Raw genomic sequence first — 18033 nt, forward strand, 5'->3', positions numbered from 1 at the left:
AGGCTTTAGTAGAATAACTGTTTATTATCACAATTCATATGAACAATTCAGATGAAAAGATCATTCTTCATGAAATATAGACATTTGATAGATTTTGAAAATAATGAATGCTACAGCCAATAGTTGTCCGTGCTATTTTTTTATGACCTTTTGTAGATCCACTTAAAACAAATGCTAGCGCCTTGCATTTGTCACTGAATGACTGTTGGAAAAAGGCCATGAGTGGTAAGGGCACAGTCTTGTCAAAATGTGTCAAAGTGAGACATTTACGCAGCAACTATTACTCATTAAAAAAAAAAGCACTACCTCGTTGTCAAAAAATCAGGACAAAGCCTTTTCTGGCGGATAATGTCATTGGTTTTTAGAATGTGGGTGGAAGCCAGAGAAAATCAATGGGTTAACAAGCCTGAACTGAGATTCAAAACCTTAAACGTCAGCCCTGTGAGGCAAAAATGCTTACTGCTCGCTACTATATACACTACCTAATAGGAAACATTACATTCAGTTGTTAAGATTAATACTTCTACTGACACCATGAATCAAAATGTCTATGTGAATGACAGCTCTCATACTGTAGCTCTTGTACAGGATCTCATCGGATTAACCGGTCATTACATAATGTGGCCAGTGAGTTGATCATGAATGCTGATGCCTGCCAATGCATCTCTAATGCACATGATGTGATGTGGAATGTCAAAATGTCAAAACAAAATAGCACTTTAATATACTGTAGCCACGATATGACAAACGCACTGTACATAAATCATACACGTCCATTACTGCACTCATAACACAATTTAGGATCAATTTGTTGAAGACAATAAAGCAAACAAGGTTAACAATAAATGATATTTACCCAGGATGGCAACCACAATGTCATCTTTTAGGATTTCAATAGAGCCCCGGGATAGGAAGTAAAGGGCAGTGAGTACGTCGCCACTGTGGACCAGAGTGTCTCCAGGAGGGGCGTGAGTGGTCTTGAAGTGCATTGCCAAAGCCCTCAGGCAACCCTTGGTGGCTCCTTGGAACACTTTGCAGTTGTGAAGAAGATTATTGTTGAGGTGAAGACAGATATCTGCCTGCAGGCACTCTGGAAATCCTTTGAGCACCTATGAGGAGGGCAAAGTGCCCCATTCTAATCAATTTAAGAGCTTGTGAAGTGCATGAAAAACATCAAAAGGGAATAATATGTCATTTGAACGCTGCATACGAGCATCTATCGTTTTTCTATCGCATTTTTTGGGTCAGGGGTAAAGTGAAGTCGATACTAGATTACTTTGGAGAAAATTTGCATGAGTCATATGTATAGAGGTATTAGTTTTTCGGGATTTTAAGATTCAAATTTTGGAATATGGATTCCTCAAAGAAAATAAGTGGAAAGCATGAAAATTCACTTGCAATCGACCTTCAAATTTCAAAACTATGAATAGTAATGTCACAAGATTCTCCCCAAAATGAAAGGCTTACGCTGCATAACCATCGATGCAAATGAAGGCTATCAGGTTGTGATATTGCAGCTCTCAGTCTTTGCACGTTTTCAGCAATTAGACATGTATAATTCATTTAGAGACACATTTCTCAGTTGATTTAACAGACCTTTAAAACCCATTTCTCAAAATAATCAAAGGTTTGTTCAAGTGGAACTTCATGATGAAGAGATGGTCCTTTTCTATTCCGCTATATCAGGGCCATTTCCCAAAAGCATGCAGCATTGCTCCGGAGAGGTTTTCAATTAGGTGGGTGTCTAGGAAATACCAAGTCATCATTTCCACTTTATTACTTTTCTTTCCATTGTTTTAAAGAGCTATGCAGTGGATATGATGGTATCTTTACAGCAATAAATTGGAAAAAAGGACAATATAGTTCACATTTACTGCTGCATATTTAGTGTGAAGACTTGTTTTATGAAATATTCACCCAGTAATTGTGTGTCTTGGTTTGTGCAGACCAAAGACATAAAATAGATATAAAAAAAGCCATTTCAGCTCCAAGTATACTCCTCATACCACAGCAATGCTGAAATAGTGACTCAATTGGCTATTGAATTAGAAGAAATAATAAAGGGTAATACACACCTCCTGTTCTTGGCCATAAAATAAGACAGTCCCAAAGGTAAAGCAGGCAAAAGAGAAAAACACTTGTCCTTTAGATTTATGCATAAATGTGACAAATATTTTTTTCTCTCTTTCTAATTTACCGTGTTCATGTCAATTCCATTGGTGTGAGCCCAAGAGTGCTGGAAGTACTCCTCCAGCCTCTGCCTCAGTGGATTGGGTATCTGATGAAAACGGATGAACTCTTTGACCCGTAACATTTGTGCGTGGTAGCGTGCCGTACCAGAGTACAACCTTTGGATGATAGCTGAGACGTTCCCAAAGATGCTGGCGTACATAAGTGCTGGAAGACAAACAATGAATGTTATTGGCTCCACCTGACAATCTCTTACCATGTTTTTGTTCTATGTTTCTGGCGAGTTGAGGTACTCACAGCCAATCAGCATGACACAAATAGAAAATATCTTCTCTGAGTTTGTGTTTGGAGAAACATTGCCAAATCCCACACTGGTTAAACTGCTGAAGGTGAAGTAAAGTGCAGTGACATATTTGTCCTTGATGGATGGCCCAGAACCAGGATCACTGTAGTTGTATTTCTTTCCGATGGAAACTCCTAGATTGTCCAGCCAGCCAATCTTATGCTCCAAGTAAGGCTTTTCCACATTGCCGATCGCGTACCATATGCAAGCGAGCCAGTGGGCGATGAGGGCAAAGATGCACATTAGCAGCATCAATACAGCGGCTCCGTACTCAGAGTAGCGATCGAGCTTCCTGGCTACTCGTACCAGACGAAGAAGCCTTGCTGTCTTCAGCAGACCAATTAGAGTGGTTGTCTAAACACATGAAGAGGGTTCAGGGTTACTTGGGTTCAGTAAAATGATGGGTAAAACTGTCCAAAACTTGCAATGTGCCACTAGCAAATTTAAAGGGAAAATAGAGGACTTTTTCACCCAATGCAAACTGCTGCTATAAATCCAGTGTCACAAGGTTTTGTGATGTGCTGACAAGTGAAAACACATTTCCCACAAGGTATAATAAACAATCAAAATTGGACTCCAGTACTCTTAAGTTCCATAGTCTATTAATATAACTGCATTTCATTGGGTTGACTTTTCTCTGTAATGCACGGCAAGCTTTATACAATGGTTTTGCATGTGTTATGTAATATTACAACAAACCTACTGTGGGGATTATTTGTAAGAAATGCAGCGTGGGCATTAGTGGCTTTGCAAATCAAAATTCTACTGAGGTCATTTAGTAGTCATTAACCAATGTAAAAGACAGTTATTATGTTCTTGACAATAATGTGTGTGCTTTTTGGAATTAATTACCTATTTTTGTGGTCATCAGGAAAGCTACACATTTTACTGTAAGTAAAAGACATAAGCCATGGCAGATGTGATATCAGTTCATTCATGTTTATCTGCTTGGGGATTACGTAATACAGTGGCTAAAGGGGACTCTCTTTTTTGTCCATTGGGGAATAAAATTATAATCTTAGATCAATGTTTTCACATTCGCTTGTCAATTTTGAGGTTGAGCTTTCTCTGTATACTCTGACTTCTTGCCGCATTCTAAAAACATGAATTTAAGTGCTTTTACTTGCGCCACTAAAGATTTGAATCTCCAATTTGTCATGTTAGAGGGCATGGAATTAAACTTTTTATGGGTGCTGCCGTGAAACATTAGTGCAATGGCCGTTCAAGTATAAATCTCCAGCATGTTCATATTTCATAAAGATTAATGAATGCAATTAATGTACACTAACATGCAGATGCGCAGCACTGGCATCCAAGTACTAGTTATCTGCAATAGCTGCATTTTCTTAATGAATCTCTGCACTTGACTTAAAAAAATTGTTACCCAACTTTGGTACTGAGTGGCTTAAATGGTGTATAGGAATGTAAACAGGTAATAATTCATGTATGTTTAATATTTTGCATGGAAATATCGCCATATAATCTTTTTTTGCAAATGATTTTTGGCTTGTACTGCATATTTTCGAGTAAAACTCAGCTTTCATTAGTAGAAACAAAAACGTTGCGATTGAGATTCAAGGAGACTCGCACAGCTGACTCAGCATCAATGGTCAAAAAAAGATGATTATGGTTTATAATCAGGAGCTTTTCTGGTGTAATGGAGTGCCTACAAAGCAAGATCAAGCAATGAAGTGGATCCAGAGCCATCAAACAAGCTGGTGAGCCTGGCAGCCAGCCTACCAATGACTATCTAACATCTGCATGTAAGCTGTGCACACGGCGCTGTTGGCCCCCTCGTCACATAAATGCATCAATGATTGCCATTTGGTAAGCCATTAATCCTTGTAAATGGATTCTAGAACGAGGACCATTCAAAAAAAAAAAAAAAAAACATGCAATTTAAAGTAATCCTTCCATAGCCGAGACAGAAAGACTTAGGCTTTAAGTAGTGGCCTGGGTGCACAAGTCTGGACTCAATAAAGAGATGACCAGGCAGGGCTGACAAAGTTGCAGTAAAACTTTGCTCTCTTTGGAAAAAAAAAGGGTAAACGATGAAAGAGATAACAAACCTCATCTGATCCCGAGCCGAAGATAAGCAGGTCAAAGGGAATGGCCGCCACCATGTCTATTAGGAACCAGCCTTTAAAGTAATGGATGGCTATCTTGGCCGCGTGGCTGACCACTTCCTCGTTCTGGTTCACGTACGTGGTCCTGAAGTTGATGAGAATGTCGATGATGAACATGATGTCAACGATGAGGTCCACTACATTTAGAGGGCTGCAGGAATATCCGCATTCTCGCCTCCTCTGTTCCTCTTGATCGTTGAGAAGAAAGGCGGCAGAGTAAGGCGTGAGGATGGCCGTGTAGATAACCAGCAGTAAGATTAACCAGTCCCACACTGCTTTGAATGGGCTGTAATGCAGGATGGTGAATTTGTCGATGCGGTTTGTCTGAAGCTTGTACTCAGGTAGTACATCGGCTCCGAGTGACAACACCTGGAGGAGATATTAGAAAGGGTTGCCATGGAGAAATCGGTTTTCTGTATTTATTTATAGGTAGTACATTTTGGTAATGGTTCTTTTCCTAATTGCCCTCCCAAAGCGACTCTGTTAAATAGATCAATGTGGGAAAAGTCAATGTGAGTAATGAAGCCTTATGTGCAACCGTACACACTGGAAACAACAATGGACTGACTTGAAAAGGACTTCAATATTCCTGATGTGTGAGTTGGGCGACATGAAACCAATTACAGATAAGGGCAAAATGTTTGCCTGTAGTCCAAGGGACAACACTGACATTTAAAGCATGTTCCTTTTTTTTTTACTCAAGGGACACCAGTGGATGTGGCAAAATAGCTGGTGCATTTCATGGACATAACTTTAGAGAGAGACAAAAAAAAACTACTTAAACTTGGCAAACATTAGATTTAATTTCCCCCACATGAAAAAAAAGTCTGCTTCTTAAATTATTCAGTGTCCTGAGTTGTCCCCTGCTTTTGGCTTGATAAGACTTGGATGACAAAACCTCTGCTTGTGCTGCAGAAAAAAAATGCACAAGTGAAGAGGTCTTTCCATTCACTGCACAATGCCCTATGTTTAAGACATGAATTATACAGGAGATTCAAAAAGACGATTCACCGCTCATGTATTGGTGGCGTATCCCGACACTACACTCAAGTCAACAGGGAGGAAAAGCATTTAATGACCATCATGGCATGTTCGTTTATAGCTGAGTGAAGTGTGTTTTTGAATATATAAAGGTTTCCCCCCTGCTGACATGTACCATATATCAAGAAATATTACTATATAGTTATAATATTTAAAGTGATTTCCTCTACATTAAGGTAACTTAAGATACTGCAATACTGAGACATTTGGCAAATAGTGAATAATCTGTCAAATAGGAGGCCTTATCTCATTAACCCTGCATAAAGCATCTAACTGGGATTAGAAAGGGAGATAAAAATAAATACATTTTTTTCAACTCATTATTATTCCCTTCCAGGAACAACCCTTCTCTCTTTTTGAATGTCAGAACACCACTGCTGGGAGTTTGGCAGCATCCCAAGCCAACAAACAAAGCGTGGCTTAGCTTTGAATTTTTCTGGGAAAGATGCAAATTACCACCGAGCATTTTCAAATGAAGGATCACTGTCACAAATACTGAAACTTAAATGACTCACCTGTGTGACTTTTTCCGTGACATTGTGTGTTCTATCTTTGACCTTCGGCGCGATGATTGTTTTTTCTGATGTTGGCGGGGAGTGAGTCTTCTTATCATTCCCTTCCGAGAAGGTGAGCGCAATCAGTGGGATCTTGTTGATAGTGCTGTACTTGTTGATGTTGGAATCTGATGTAGAGCCCAGAAGGCTGGACTTTACGTGATTAAATGGGCCTGTTGATTTAACAATGCAAGGATAATACATGTTAAGTGTGGATGTGAACAGAAAGACAGGTTTACAGTGTGTATATGTGGAGGAACTGACTGATGTCCAAACTAATGCAGATAATGCATATGTATGTTGCGTTTCCATGTTAGAGTATCACAATGCAAAGAGGTCAATTGTGAGTGGACAAATGTTTACTTTATCTAAATGTACAGCCTGATTTGTATTTTTATTTATGTATTTTCTTGGACTAACATGTAGTTTTTCACATATGTGAAAGAACACAGCGTGTAATTATACATATAAATGGGCTTACTGTTTAAAAAAATGCCGTATGAGTATGGACAGCCTTTTATTTGACGGACACTTTTGATCAAGAATGCACAAGTGAATAGAAAAGCATGCATACCTTCATTTGGATGACGATCCCTGAATATGCTTTTGGAACTGGAACTGTAGCCTTCAATCTCATGGACAGACGATGCCCGTCTTATGCTCGCGACGCTTCCTCTTGGGAAGGTATTGGACAGGGAACTTGAGGACTGGTGCACATCCGTCTGATACAGTTTATCCCACAGGAGTTTAGGGGATGAATGGTCGAGTGGTTCTGGAGCCACGCTGGCTTGCGAAGAGTGGTGGCTGGAGCTGATGAGGGCGTGTGTGTCGTTGGCCTCGATGGGACTACAGATGCTCTTTGTGGGTGAAGGGAAGTTTTGTAGGGCTACTGAGTCCTCATTGTCTTTGGGTGGGTCCACCATCACAGCATCGGGATCTTCTTGTGGAAGAGATTGCTTGGTGTTCATGAGGCTCAAGGCAGCCTGGCGGAAGCGGAAAAAACGTCCTCCTAAAAACGGGGAAGGCATTTACTACAAGTGTTTAAGTGTCAAGGTGTAGGAATGACCTCATTGTGGGAAAATATTGTCAGAGTACAGTGAAGCTATATGTTTTGAAATTGGACATGATGACACGATGCTCTACTATACAAGTTATGGCTTCGTTTTTATTACACGCTCACTAATATCCGAAGGACTGAAGACATGAGAAAAGGCAGACACAAGTGTTTAAATAAACCATTTTTTAAATGTATACATGTGCATTCCTGTAGTTTCATACAATTCGACTAGCTCCATTCTTTTGTCCCTGTCAGAAAAACTAGATCAAACTACATCAAATCCCATTATTTAATTTTTTCATCTGTGTCATTAAGCTAGTTGAAGTAAGGAGAATTTCATAGGCAATTCTAATTGAAACTTTTCACTCATTAACAATAGAATAGTAAGGAGATGAAAGTGAGCCCTCATGAGGCCCTCCTCACTCATCATCTTCCTTCCTTCCACCCATAAATAATAAGTTTGCCATCTGTTTCCATACCTACCCTTCCTAAACACACTGATATTACTTCCCTTAAAAGCTTTTCAACATAGCTCAGAAACTCCTGGTGAGAAACGTATAGATTTTCTAATCTATGCCGCAGGAGACCAACAAATTGTGGAATGCCACATCTACTTCAGATAAACAATACACAGTCTTTCATGTTGCTTTTAGCCCCGTGTTCTTGCTGGATTCTAAAAATAACCATCTGTCTGTCTATCCAGACTGCACATGTGATTCGGTATGTGCTATTCAGCACCAGAATTCCAAAAACCTCATCTCCACAAAGCAAGGTATTGCACCAACAAAAATGAAACAAGAAAAGGTTATTTTTTCATTTCATGCTACAATGAATTTAAAAATTGCAGGCATCCACCTTATATGATGTTATTTTTATGCTAAACGCCATGCAGCTCATTAGACTGTAAAAATCTGTAAATAAGCCACACTGGACTAGAAGGGTTCAATGTGGGTTAAAAAATAGTAGCAGTAGTCAGAAAATAGATGCTGATGCTAGTAGTCAGAAAATAAGAGCCAAAACCTTTTGCTGTTTGAATTGACATGGTACTGAGCTTGGCAAAAAAGGTAGACTCTCATTTATTTCAGTCCAGCTGAATCAATAATTAATTGACCATCAGTAAAAATAATGTTTGTGTTTAATTCTACCATTTTATCATAAGTAGCCAACCAAATCTCAATGATGGGATAGATAGAGCATGCCCAGTGGGTATCCTGTCCAATAATTTAATTTAATATGCTCCATTTGGGGGGGAAGAAGCATGAAGAAAAATGTTAATGAACAATGTTGTCATGCAATTCTAAAGACACCTTCAGTGTAAGTTTAACACATCAGATCGCATTAGAAGCTGTCCAATCATCTACCCATGAATCTCCTTTGCTGAATTGCGCTCACAAGCAATCAAATGTGATTAGTCATGTTAGATTTTATGTGGACATGCAACACACGTGCATATTTACATTCATAATGCAGAGTGCAAACTGAATGCCAGAGCAATTCCCGCTAAATAAAAACAACATCTTAGATGCAGTCAGAGAAGAGATGCTGAGTGCCTCCAAATATTAGATATTAGATATTTGGCATTCCAAAAAAAAAAGAAGAAAATACACATGCACACACATACAAAAGATGGCAATAGAAGCTCCCAATAGACACACTTACAGATGGCTTCATTAAGAAAAACAAGATTTGGCTATATAAGCAGATCATTTCCTCCCCTGTGTGCCCACTGTGCATCTTTTCTATAAAACAACATTCACACACCACATAAATAATGCAATAATCTTTGTGAATAATTCATGCAGAATCCTTAAAAATCATTATGTTAAGCACTATTAACTCCATAGTTTATATTTTTAAGAACAAACCATTAAATTTTTTTCACAATTTTTAAAAATTTCAAAATCTGCCCCACAAAAAACAAGAATTAAATCCACTATGCCATATGAAATATTCAGAATTAATTTGGAATTCCCAAAGTCAAATGTTTCAATGTTTGTTTATGGTTTAACATTTTGATGCCAAAAGTCTATATATGTCCCCTCCTATTCCATTTGAGTAATCATTCAGAGAAATGTGAAGCCCACAGCATTTGACAGCTTAAGCTTTGCTTTTTTTTTTCCCTGTCATGATTGTTGCCTTGCCTAAGACTCGCCACTTGACTTTGGTTCCGTGTTGTAAAATTGTCCCCTAGCTAGGAGCTTTTCTGTCCCTGACTGCAGTTCAGCTACAGTTTAAGAAGCTTTATAGATGTCACACTGCTGGAACATGTATCAAAAATTACGCTAACCATGGCAAATTTCTGGAAACAGGATTTTTGCTTAGCTTTTTCTCACTCTCTCTTTAAAGCAAACCATGTATGGAAACATTCAACTCCCCCCAAAAAGGTTGGTGACCCCCTAGTTAAGACAACCAGAGGCTGGGTAGTTTCCTAAGGGAAATATTCTAAATTATGAGCAAAGGGGAACATGGGAAAATGTAATAATTGCATTCAACTGCATCACTAAAATTTATCAGCACCATTTTGTGGTATCTTTGATGCCAACTTGTGTGAATATTTAACAAAGCAGCGTAACTATGCCCTTTACTTTTTAATATTGCACGTAAAAATATGGATTAGATGGCGACAATTTGACTACGCAACAGATTATTTACACTGTTATTTTTAGGCCAAAAGACCGGGACGATGGAACAGATTGTTTTTGACCTTAAACTTTCCTCTCTGTTTATTGTCTCTCTCTTTTTTTGTTGCCTTTGCTAGAATATTTTGAAGGTGTTACGGGATTATATCACTGCAGACAGCGGACTGAATACTCACTTTGATCAGACTTTGTGGGCGATGCAGGGCTTATCTTTTCTGTGGAGTTGTCGCTTCCATCATCCAAAACGTAATCAAAATTCAGGATGAACATCATCACCACACCTTCCTCATTCTTCACTGGGATGATATGAATGTTACACTGGAAGTCTGACCCTGAGGGGGGAAAAAGAGAGTATAATGCTGACATCATTCATTATTCTTCTCCTAGATAAAAAAAATCCTTCTGGTTTCCTGTGGTTCTTTGATGGGAAAAAAAGAAAAGTACTTGATCTGATTTAAAGGTCAATGCCTGTATGTCAGAACCCATGAAAATATCTGTGCTGACCCTTAAGGGTTAATCCATGCGTATCTATATATTTATTTGCCCTCTAAATAAGATAGCACATAGAAGTATAGCCGTCTGACAGCATTTTGCACCATTAAAATGGATTGATCACAAGCAAGTGGAACATTAGAGCCAATCTGAGGGTAAAAAATGTGCTCAAAGGAACAATCACGACAAGTGAGCATCACGTGAGGCAGTAGAGCAGAAAAGCATCCGGCGTCTAAACTTAGACGTGAACCCGGAATATCCTCAATTCACAATTCTGCAGTTTTTTTTGCATCTATGGAAGCGAAGGCTATTGATGCCTAAAGACATCACACCCATCTACTCACTAGAGCCTGAAAACAAGAGCACATTAGTCTGAATGCTGCAGAAATCTTACATTGATGTTTTACTTAATGAAACAGAAGACCATATGCTTGCATTTATCCCATTTTTTTCACCTGACTAATTATTTTGATTGACAGCCTTCAGAAAAAAACACTGTTAAGAAGTCAATTGTTTTAATGCTGTCTCTTTTTTTCTCATGTTTTGGTTCTCTGACCCAAAGAGGACACACACTCCAACACACACATTAGCCGTGCTCTCTGTAATCTCCCCGGGGCTCAACAGACACCCTGCCAGTAGCATTCATTAGCAGTAGACTTGCTGTCTGACTAAATATAACAAGCTCGGTCTCTCGCTACATGCCAGTGTTGTGTTGGAAGGATTTCGGTGCAGAAACTCCCAGAAGTGATGTCCTCACTGACAGTATGTTAATGTGATTTGAAAGTGTGCACACGAAAAAAGTATTTTGGGATGCAGCCACATTTTGGCTTATTAATTTCAGTGCGCAGCTGCGTGTTATTGGCTTAAAAGACATACACCCATCTTGTATTATCATGAGGATAACAAGACTTTTTAGTTCCTCTTTCTATCAATATTCAGGATGGATGAAAATGATCAGTCATGATCATTTATTATGTCCATATTTTGGAAGTTTCATGCCTAATATCAATAGAATATGCAAATGTGAGTCAGCTGAGTTAATTTAGTTTTGTTTCACAGCGTAATATTTGTTGAGATTAAAATGCAATGCTATGTATATTTCTATTAAGCATGATAAAGTTCTTTAAGGCTAGTGTAGCACTTTAATATTCAAAAGTAAAATACTCATTTATTAGTGCTTGCATTAAGTCTATGTATTCAATAGAACATGTTAACACTTAATCAAAACCCTATTTTTTATAGTTGATTTTATAGTAGTAATATAGTCAACTTGTCTTAGGGTTTTTGGTGTTGGATCTGACGACAGATTAACTTATGTGTCCACTATTTCCTAAGGGAACAAATGTTTTGACATCCAAACATATGTGAAGTCGACAGTCATCTTTTGCCTAGAGGTTCCGCTATCACAGAGGACATAAGACTGGTCAAATTGACATTGGAATTTTAAATGAATGCATGGAAAGCCAAACTGAGCATTAACGGAGTCATTTGTAGGAAGAAAAGAAAAGAATAAGCAAATGGCAAACCTCAGCTACTAAATGGGGGTTTATTGTATACCTTTTCTTTTTGATGTCATTATAATGCATTGGTGGGCTCAATATGGTGATGTCCTGCCTTTTAAAAAAGCATTATGATTCTGAAAATTAAAGCACATGCTATCAACCTATGAAAGCCATGCTGTGGACACAATGTCCATGGGGGGAACACAGATGCTGCTGCTCCCTTAGCACTTTCTTTCCTCTTGTGTGTACCAGAAGTCTAAATGCTGCAATCTGTCGAGCAGAACTGTCGATGACCTTGTGATTATGTAAAACTATCTTCTGATATGTACAGTAAACACATCTAAATGTCCTCTCTTGAACTTTACTAGCCGTGATGGAAACTTAAGGGAGAATCTTCAAAGCAATAAATGAGCCGTGGTATAACACGGTTTATTTTACTTTAAAAAGGTACCGACAACTCATTTATGAGATGAAATGCAAGGCTTTTCTAATAGAAAACATGCTTGACTGTGTTGTGTATTAGTCATAATTGGACACAATGCAATAATGGTTCTCATTGTGCTGCCAAAATGAAAATTATATTTGTTTGTTTTCGTTCCAGTAGGGGAAAAAACAGTGCTGCTTAAAGGCTTAGCCATGGGGGGTCCCTACTCATCTGGTGTCCTGCTGAATGTCATCTCTGCCAAAATGCTTCAAAGAGATGCCTCTTTAGAATTGTGAGAAGTGAGCAATCAGCAGTGTATCTGATCTCATAATATGCAGTAAAAAGCCTGTCGTCTTTTAATATGTGTTAGTGCTCTATTATTCCATAAACCGCTATTCAGCTTACATGTTATCATGATTTTATTATTACATTGGTAGATTCATTCACAATATTCATTCTTTTCTGAGTGCTCAGATCCCAGGTTGTTATGGACTGCCTGTAGGGAAATTCCACCAGGATTTAGCTTTGCTGTTTTGGAATAATTAATTATAAAAGCAGAGTTTCTACAAAGGAGACTTGGTGTCATTGGGATTTGATGGTTGGATCAAAGTTATCGTTATAAACTTCGGTTCACCCACTTTAAACCTCTTGATGTGATGTGCACAAGTCTCAGTGTTCATGTTTTTGCTGAAGTTGAACTATTAATAGACAATGTTTAAATTCAAGTGATTTAAAACTATTCACAGTGGGTCAGTGTCAGATTTTAGAAAAACTACATCAATTTGACAGTAGCACCATTTTTTTTTTTTTTCAGGATTCCCTTCACCTTGCCTCAGGCCTCACTTCCAGTTTAAGACAAATTGCCTCGTAACAAGTTGACCTCAACAAGGAAATCAACGTTGAACTTTTGCGAACAGGGGCTTTAATTAAGGTAGTGGAGATTATGAACAGTTCCAAATTGTAATGTTACTTGAGGTTAATCGGAGTCACCTTAAAGTTTAAACGGTGGTAGGTGTGTGCTGAGTCTCATTTTTCATTGGTTTTAACCAGATTTGTTGATTTGGAACACATCCATATTCTAACCATGTGGAAGTATGCACATAAGAACATTACCTAAATGTTTAAACGTTCCCCTTTCCCTCACAAAGGATTTTAAAAAAATCTTCCATTGAGTTGTATGTACAGTTTACACAGTTATGGTTTGTATAAGGCTGCAAAGACTATTTTTTGGTGTCTATTTTATGTTTTAGGTGTCTGAAATGGCTGATGACCTCATCAGCAATGCTTACTTGCCTACTTATATTTGGCTCAGCGGATGTGACTGTTGAAGTGAAGCTGTTTGCATTCAATCTTTTTTTCTTAATGGATGATGACACTGCTGTGTGCAGTTGCACCTGACATATGGAAGCAAAAAGGTTGAGTTGTGAGATCATCAATTATGAATTTAGAAGTGCTAAATGTTGACTGCGGATAAAAAAAAGCAAGGAAATGAAAACAAAACAAGAACGAAAATTGATCATATATTCTACCCACTTCAATGAGAGGATCCTTAATATGACTTGGCTTGGCTTCCGTTTCCTGATGGACATTTCATTACTGTTGATTCTATTTCCATGATCAATTATTTAAATATCACTGTGACATGAAGGGATCTTTTAGACAATGACTCACCAGCCCAAATAAGGCTGCTGTCTTTGAACTATTTTAATTAATAATACATATGGGAAATCATTTCAATCATGCATTAATCCCCAGCAATTGCGTAATTACTTTGTTTTTTTTCTTTTAGGCAGGGCAGAATGAAATTGTAAATTATATGATGGATAAAATGAGACTTTTTATCTCTTTATTATTGAGAAATGAGTTTTTATCTCTGACTGCATTTTCACTTTGGTTTTCCTTTACGATTTTACCCTATCCCATTTGAAGGTATTGTATCGTGGTCTATTAATCTCCATAAAATGATCCGTTTCAGGTAGAAATACGAGTAATAATATTGAGCCTGCTTTTACCGTTCCGGTCCTTTTCTACAAAGGTTCGACTCACACCGTGGCTTTTGAGTATTACGGCCGCAGACCATTGCCTGCTAGTGATCTAGTTTGATGAATTATGACATGATTTATGTCTATGGCTGTTCTGGTTTGGCCAATACGCAATGATCCCCAGCTATGAAGAGTAGGAGATGTGAGCTATTGAGTCTTTGGGCCTTGTGGCTATATCTAAAGTGCTTCCAGCTATGCACACTGGCCTAATTTCATCTTCAATCAGTGTCACTACAGTGTCAGGGGATAACTAGCATCTCTATCCACATTATCGTTTGTGGTCCCATTTATTAAATCATATTATTTTACCATGCCATCTTTTATTCCGCTTAATTTAGCAGAAATGTTGGCAGGCTAGATGGAATAGATGGTAAAAATTTAAATCGGCACACAGCAACTGATTAAAAGAAAAAAATAGACAGATGGTATGAAGGGAATATTAGATGACTACCTCCAATACAAGGATCCCTGGGGACTAAAATAACTGGGTGGGTGAACATTCCAATGTAAAAAAAAAAACAAGGAACTGTGTTATATTGCTCAAAACTCAAAGCAAGTAAACATATTTTTGAAACATTCATACCTAGTTGTCAATTCAAATTCAAGAGATATGTCCAGGAGTATGCAGGTACCAATTTGATTTATTATTCAACCATTTGCTCACTAGAGAAAAACAAACAACTTTGATTCCATCCTGCTCTGTTGTTTTGAAGTCTAGTGGTGGTACATCAGTGGGTTTTTACAAAATACAGCCATTTCTCCTAGAAATCTGTATGCGTGCTCTTTTGCTTGCATGTCTAAAATGATGCATTATTTGTGGTGTTTGTGTTTGAGTTAACACATTACAAGGGGAGTCATTTTGTAAACCATTTGTTTAATTCAAAAACTTTAGACTTATGGGAGCTATAACCAAAGTGGATTTGTTTGTATTTATATTTCATTTTAATAAAAATTCCCTTATAACATTTTTAATTTCATGCTATATACTTTTAAAAAAATACAATTACACTATAACAGTGAAATTGATTGATTGTGACTTGTCATCTCAAAGTCTATGCATTTAAAATGAACTCTAATAAGAAATGCTGCGTTCGAGTTTCTTTACATTTTGGGAGACACCAAAGAGGGCAGAGGGCACTGAAAAATTGATGCACTGTTTTTGCAGGCTATGCATCCTAGTGTCCTGGAGCACACCTTGTGTTTTCTTTCGCTGTCTACGGGTGTGTAGTGGACCCATGCTACTAGACTCCTGTACATTGGGACCCCTTGGTGGGGAGTCACCTATGAAACCTTACACCCACGCATGCCACATGTCCCAGATCATTCAACACGGTTAGCTAACCTGCCGCTGTTATGTAGCCATTATCCATTTAACTTCTCCCTACTTTTCGGTGTCAGCTTCCTTTTGTTAAGACTTGCTCGGCTACAAAGTATTATTACACCCAGTGGAATTGGATATCTTCATAGAGCCATCAAGGGAAAGCATTTATCTCATTGATTATGCATCGTCATTGGGTTTTGCTCCCCCTTTTTGCATCGTCTACCAAGAAGATGATGTTGACTTTTATGTGATGAATGTCAACATGGAGTTAACTAGTTGATATTATCGACATTTTGGAAATCCAGTACAGAAAAACTATATTATCTATATTTTTATCGATTTTGAGGTCATGTATTGATCAATTTCTTTTTTAAAAAGTCTCGGCAAGTTTGGTAACCATACAATTCCAGACCGACAGTCAGACAAATAGATTACAGTGAATTAGATTATAGTGAATTTGAGCATAATTCAGTCAAGTAAAAATATAAAATACATTATCCTTTTGCTCTTGAAACAAATTAGTGTAATGGAGTCCACTAAAAGCATCAAGCATAAAAAAATTGGCTAATGAATTTGAAGATATGAATGGAAATCATTGGAAATTCATGTAAGTTTAGGTCCGGTAAACTATATAACTCATTTTGCTTGTGAGCTGAATAATTCTGTGAAAACATGCTGAACGATTGATTGCTTTAGAGTGGAAACTTTGGATTTTCAGAATAAACATTTCACATTTGCTTCCAAATCAGAAATGCTCTGTATCCGATGCACACAAATGTACTGACATACGACCAAATAAATGATCAAGATAAATGTGACAGCCCTAAAAATAGCATCTAAGGCAACCATTGAGACAGATAATAAAATAATAAAGCCATCCATTCATAACATTGTCTTACGTTATCCTCAATGAACCAGCAACCAACCTTCTGGGTAACAAACACAATCTAGCTACTACGAATACAACCAAGCCCAACCCCCCCACACATACACTTTCGTTAACAAGTCGTGTTGACAGAGGTCCGCGCTCTAATCTAGTTTGATGTCCTTTGTACCGTGTGTGTGTGTGTGTGTGCGTAAGAGAGATTCGTGACAAGCATTAGGTGCTGGTAAACGTGGGGGTTTGGTACAAAGGGATTATATGATTTGAATGAGAATTGATTGCAGGAAATGTGTTTTGTTTATGGAAAGAACGTGACACACGGTCGCCATGCTGAAATTTTTTGAGCGCTTTAAACCAATAGGCATCATCGACATCAATCTTTCATTCCCTTACAGTATAGCCTTGTGCAGAGGCTCGACCTCCATACTAGTTTAATGCATTTACTCTGTAAGCTGCTCATTCTCAGTCACGGTGCTGTCAGCCCTGCCATCTTTATTCATGAGCACACATGCGCCGTCTCAACTCCTCTGAGGAGTATTAAGAGTTGTGTCTTGAAGCCGAGGATTGGGAAACGACAGTGAGTGCCGCTGAAGGTTTCCCAGGCTCTTATCCTTCGCTTTCTTAGGCACATGATGTTAAGATGGAGCGCGGCTCAAGCATGGCGGATTGGAGGACGGGAGAAAGGGGGGGTGAAGGGATTTTGAGGAGAACTTGCCTGAATATCCCGCTTGTCAAAAACCCCGAGATGGTCGTGCCTCGGTTAACGGGCCCTTGAGTGCTTTGTGTAATTGTCTAGCGTGTTTGAGAAACAATCTATTTCTGCTGTGGAGCAGCTGGCTCATGGTTTGCTTCCGATTAACAATAAGGGAGAGAAAGGCAAGGATGGTGTAGGCTGATGGTAGTAGATTAAACATGTATCCATGGCCTAGAATCTAATCAAACCCACAATTAAAAATTTAGGGATATGGGGTTGTATGATTAAATAAAATATCACTGTCTTTTCTCCCTCTTACATCAACTGTAAAGACGAGCACGAGCAAAACACACAAATGCATAAAACAAGGGAAAAATTGCTGGCAACACTAAGGCATGCTGACCACAAAAAGCTCAAGCGAGAGCACGCCAGGAGGTGGTCAATCTGCGGATTGGTGCCACTGAGCGGCGGGCAACATCGCATTAATTCGCTCTGACTTGGGATCCTTGTCTCTGCAGTATGCCATTCATGGCCGGGCTAGGATACGCCGCCAATGAATGGCGAGCAACGCTATCATTGTCAGAGCCAAAACCTGTTTGCATTAACCGAGGGCATTTCTATGCAAAGCTGCCAGAGCTAGAGGCATCACATGCACGGCAATATTACAGATTAGTGAACTGATCCATGCTCTAATAAGGCTACTGTGAGCGGTGTCTGAAAACAAC

General features: G+C 38.5%; 1 protein-coding gene across 1 annotated transcript in view; it reads right to left on the bottom strand.

The window, feature by feature from the left end:
* kcnh7b (potassium channel, voltage gated eag related subfamily H, member 7b) overlaps positions 1-18033 on the bottom strand; it is a 30023-nt gene that overhangs the window by 7279 nt on the left and 4711 nt on the right. Inside the window, exons 4-10 of the mRNA XM_077728234.1 lie at positions 10127-10282; positions 6829-7263; positions 6216-6427; positions 4603-5028; positions 2488-2887; positions 2197-2397; positions 857-1111 (exon numbers count right to left, since the gene is read on the bottom strand). Of these exons, the coding sequence (XP_077584360.1) occupies positions 857-1111; positions 2197-2397; positions 2488-2887; positions 4603-5028; positions 6216-6427; positions 6829-7263; positions 10127-10282 (2085 nt within the window). The remainder of the gene's footprint in view (positions 1-856; positions 1112-2196; positions 2398-2487; positions 2888-4602; positions 5029-6215; positions 6428-6828; positions 7264-10126; positions 10283-18033) is intronic.

The sequence above is a fragment of the Stigmatopora nigra genome, chromosome 11, assembly GCF_051989575.1.
Source record: "Stigmatopora nigra isolate UIUO_SnigA chromosome 11, RoL_Snig_1.1, whole genome shotgun sequence".
Taxonomy (NCBI): domain Eukaryota; kingdom Metazoa; phylum Chordata; class Actinopteri; order Syngnathiformes; family Syngnathidae; genus Stigmatopora; species Stigmatopora nigra.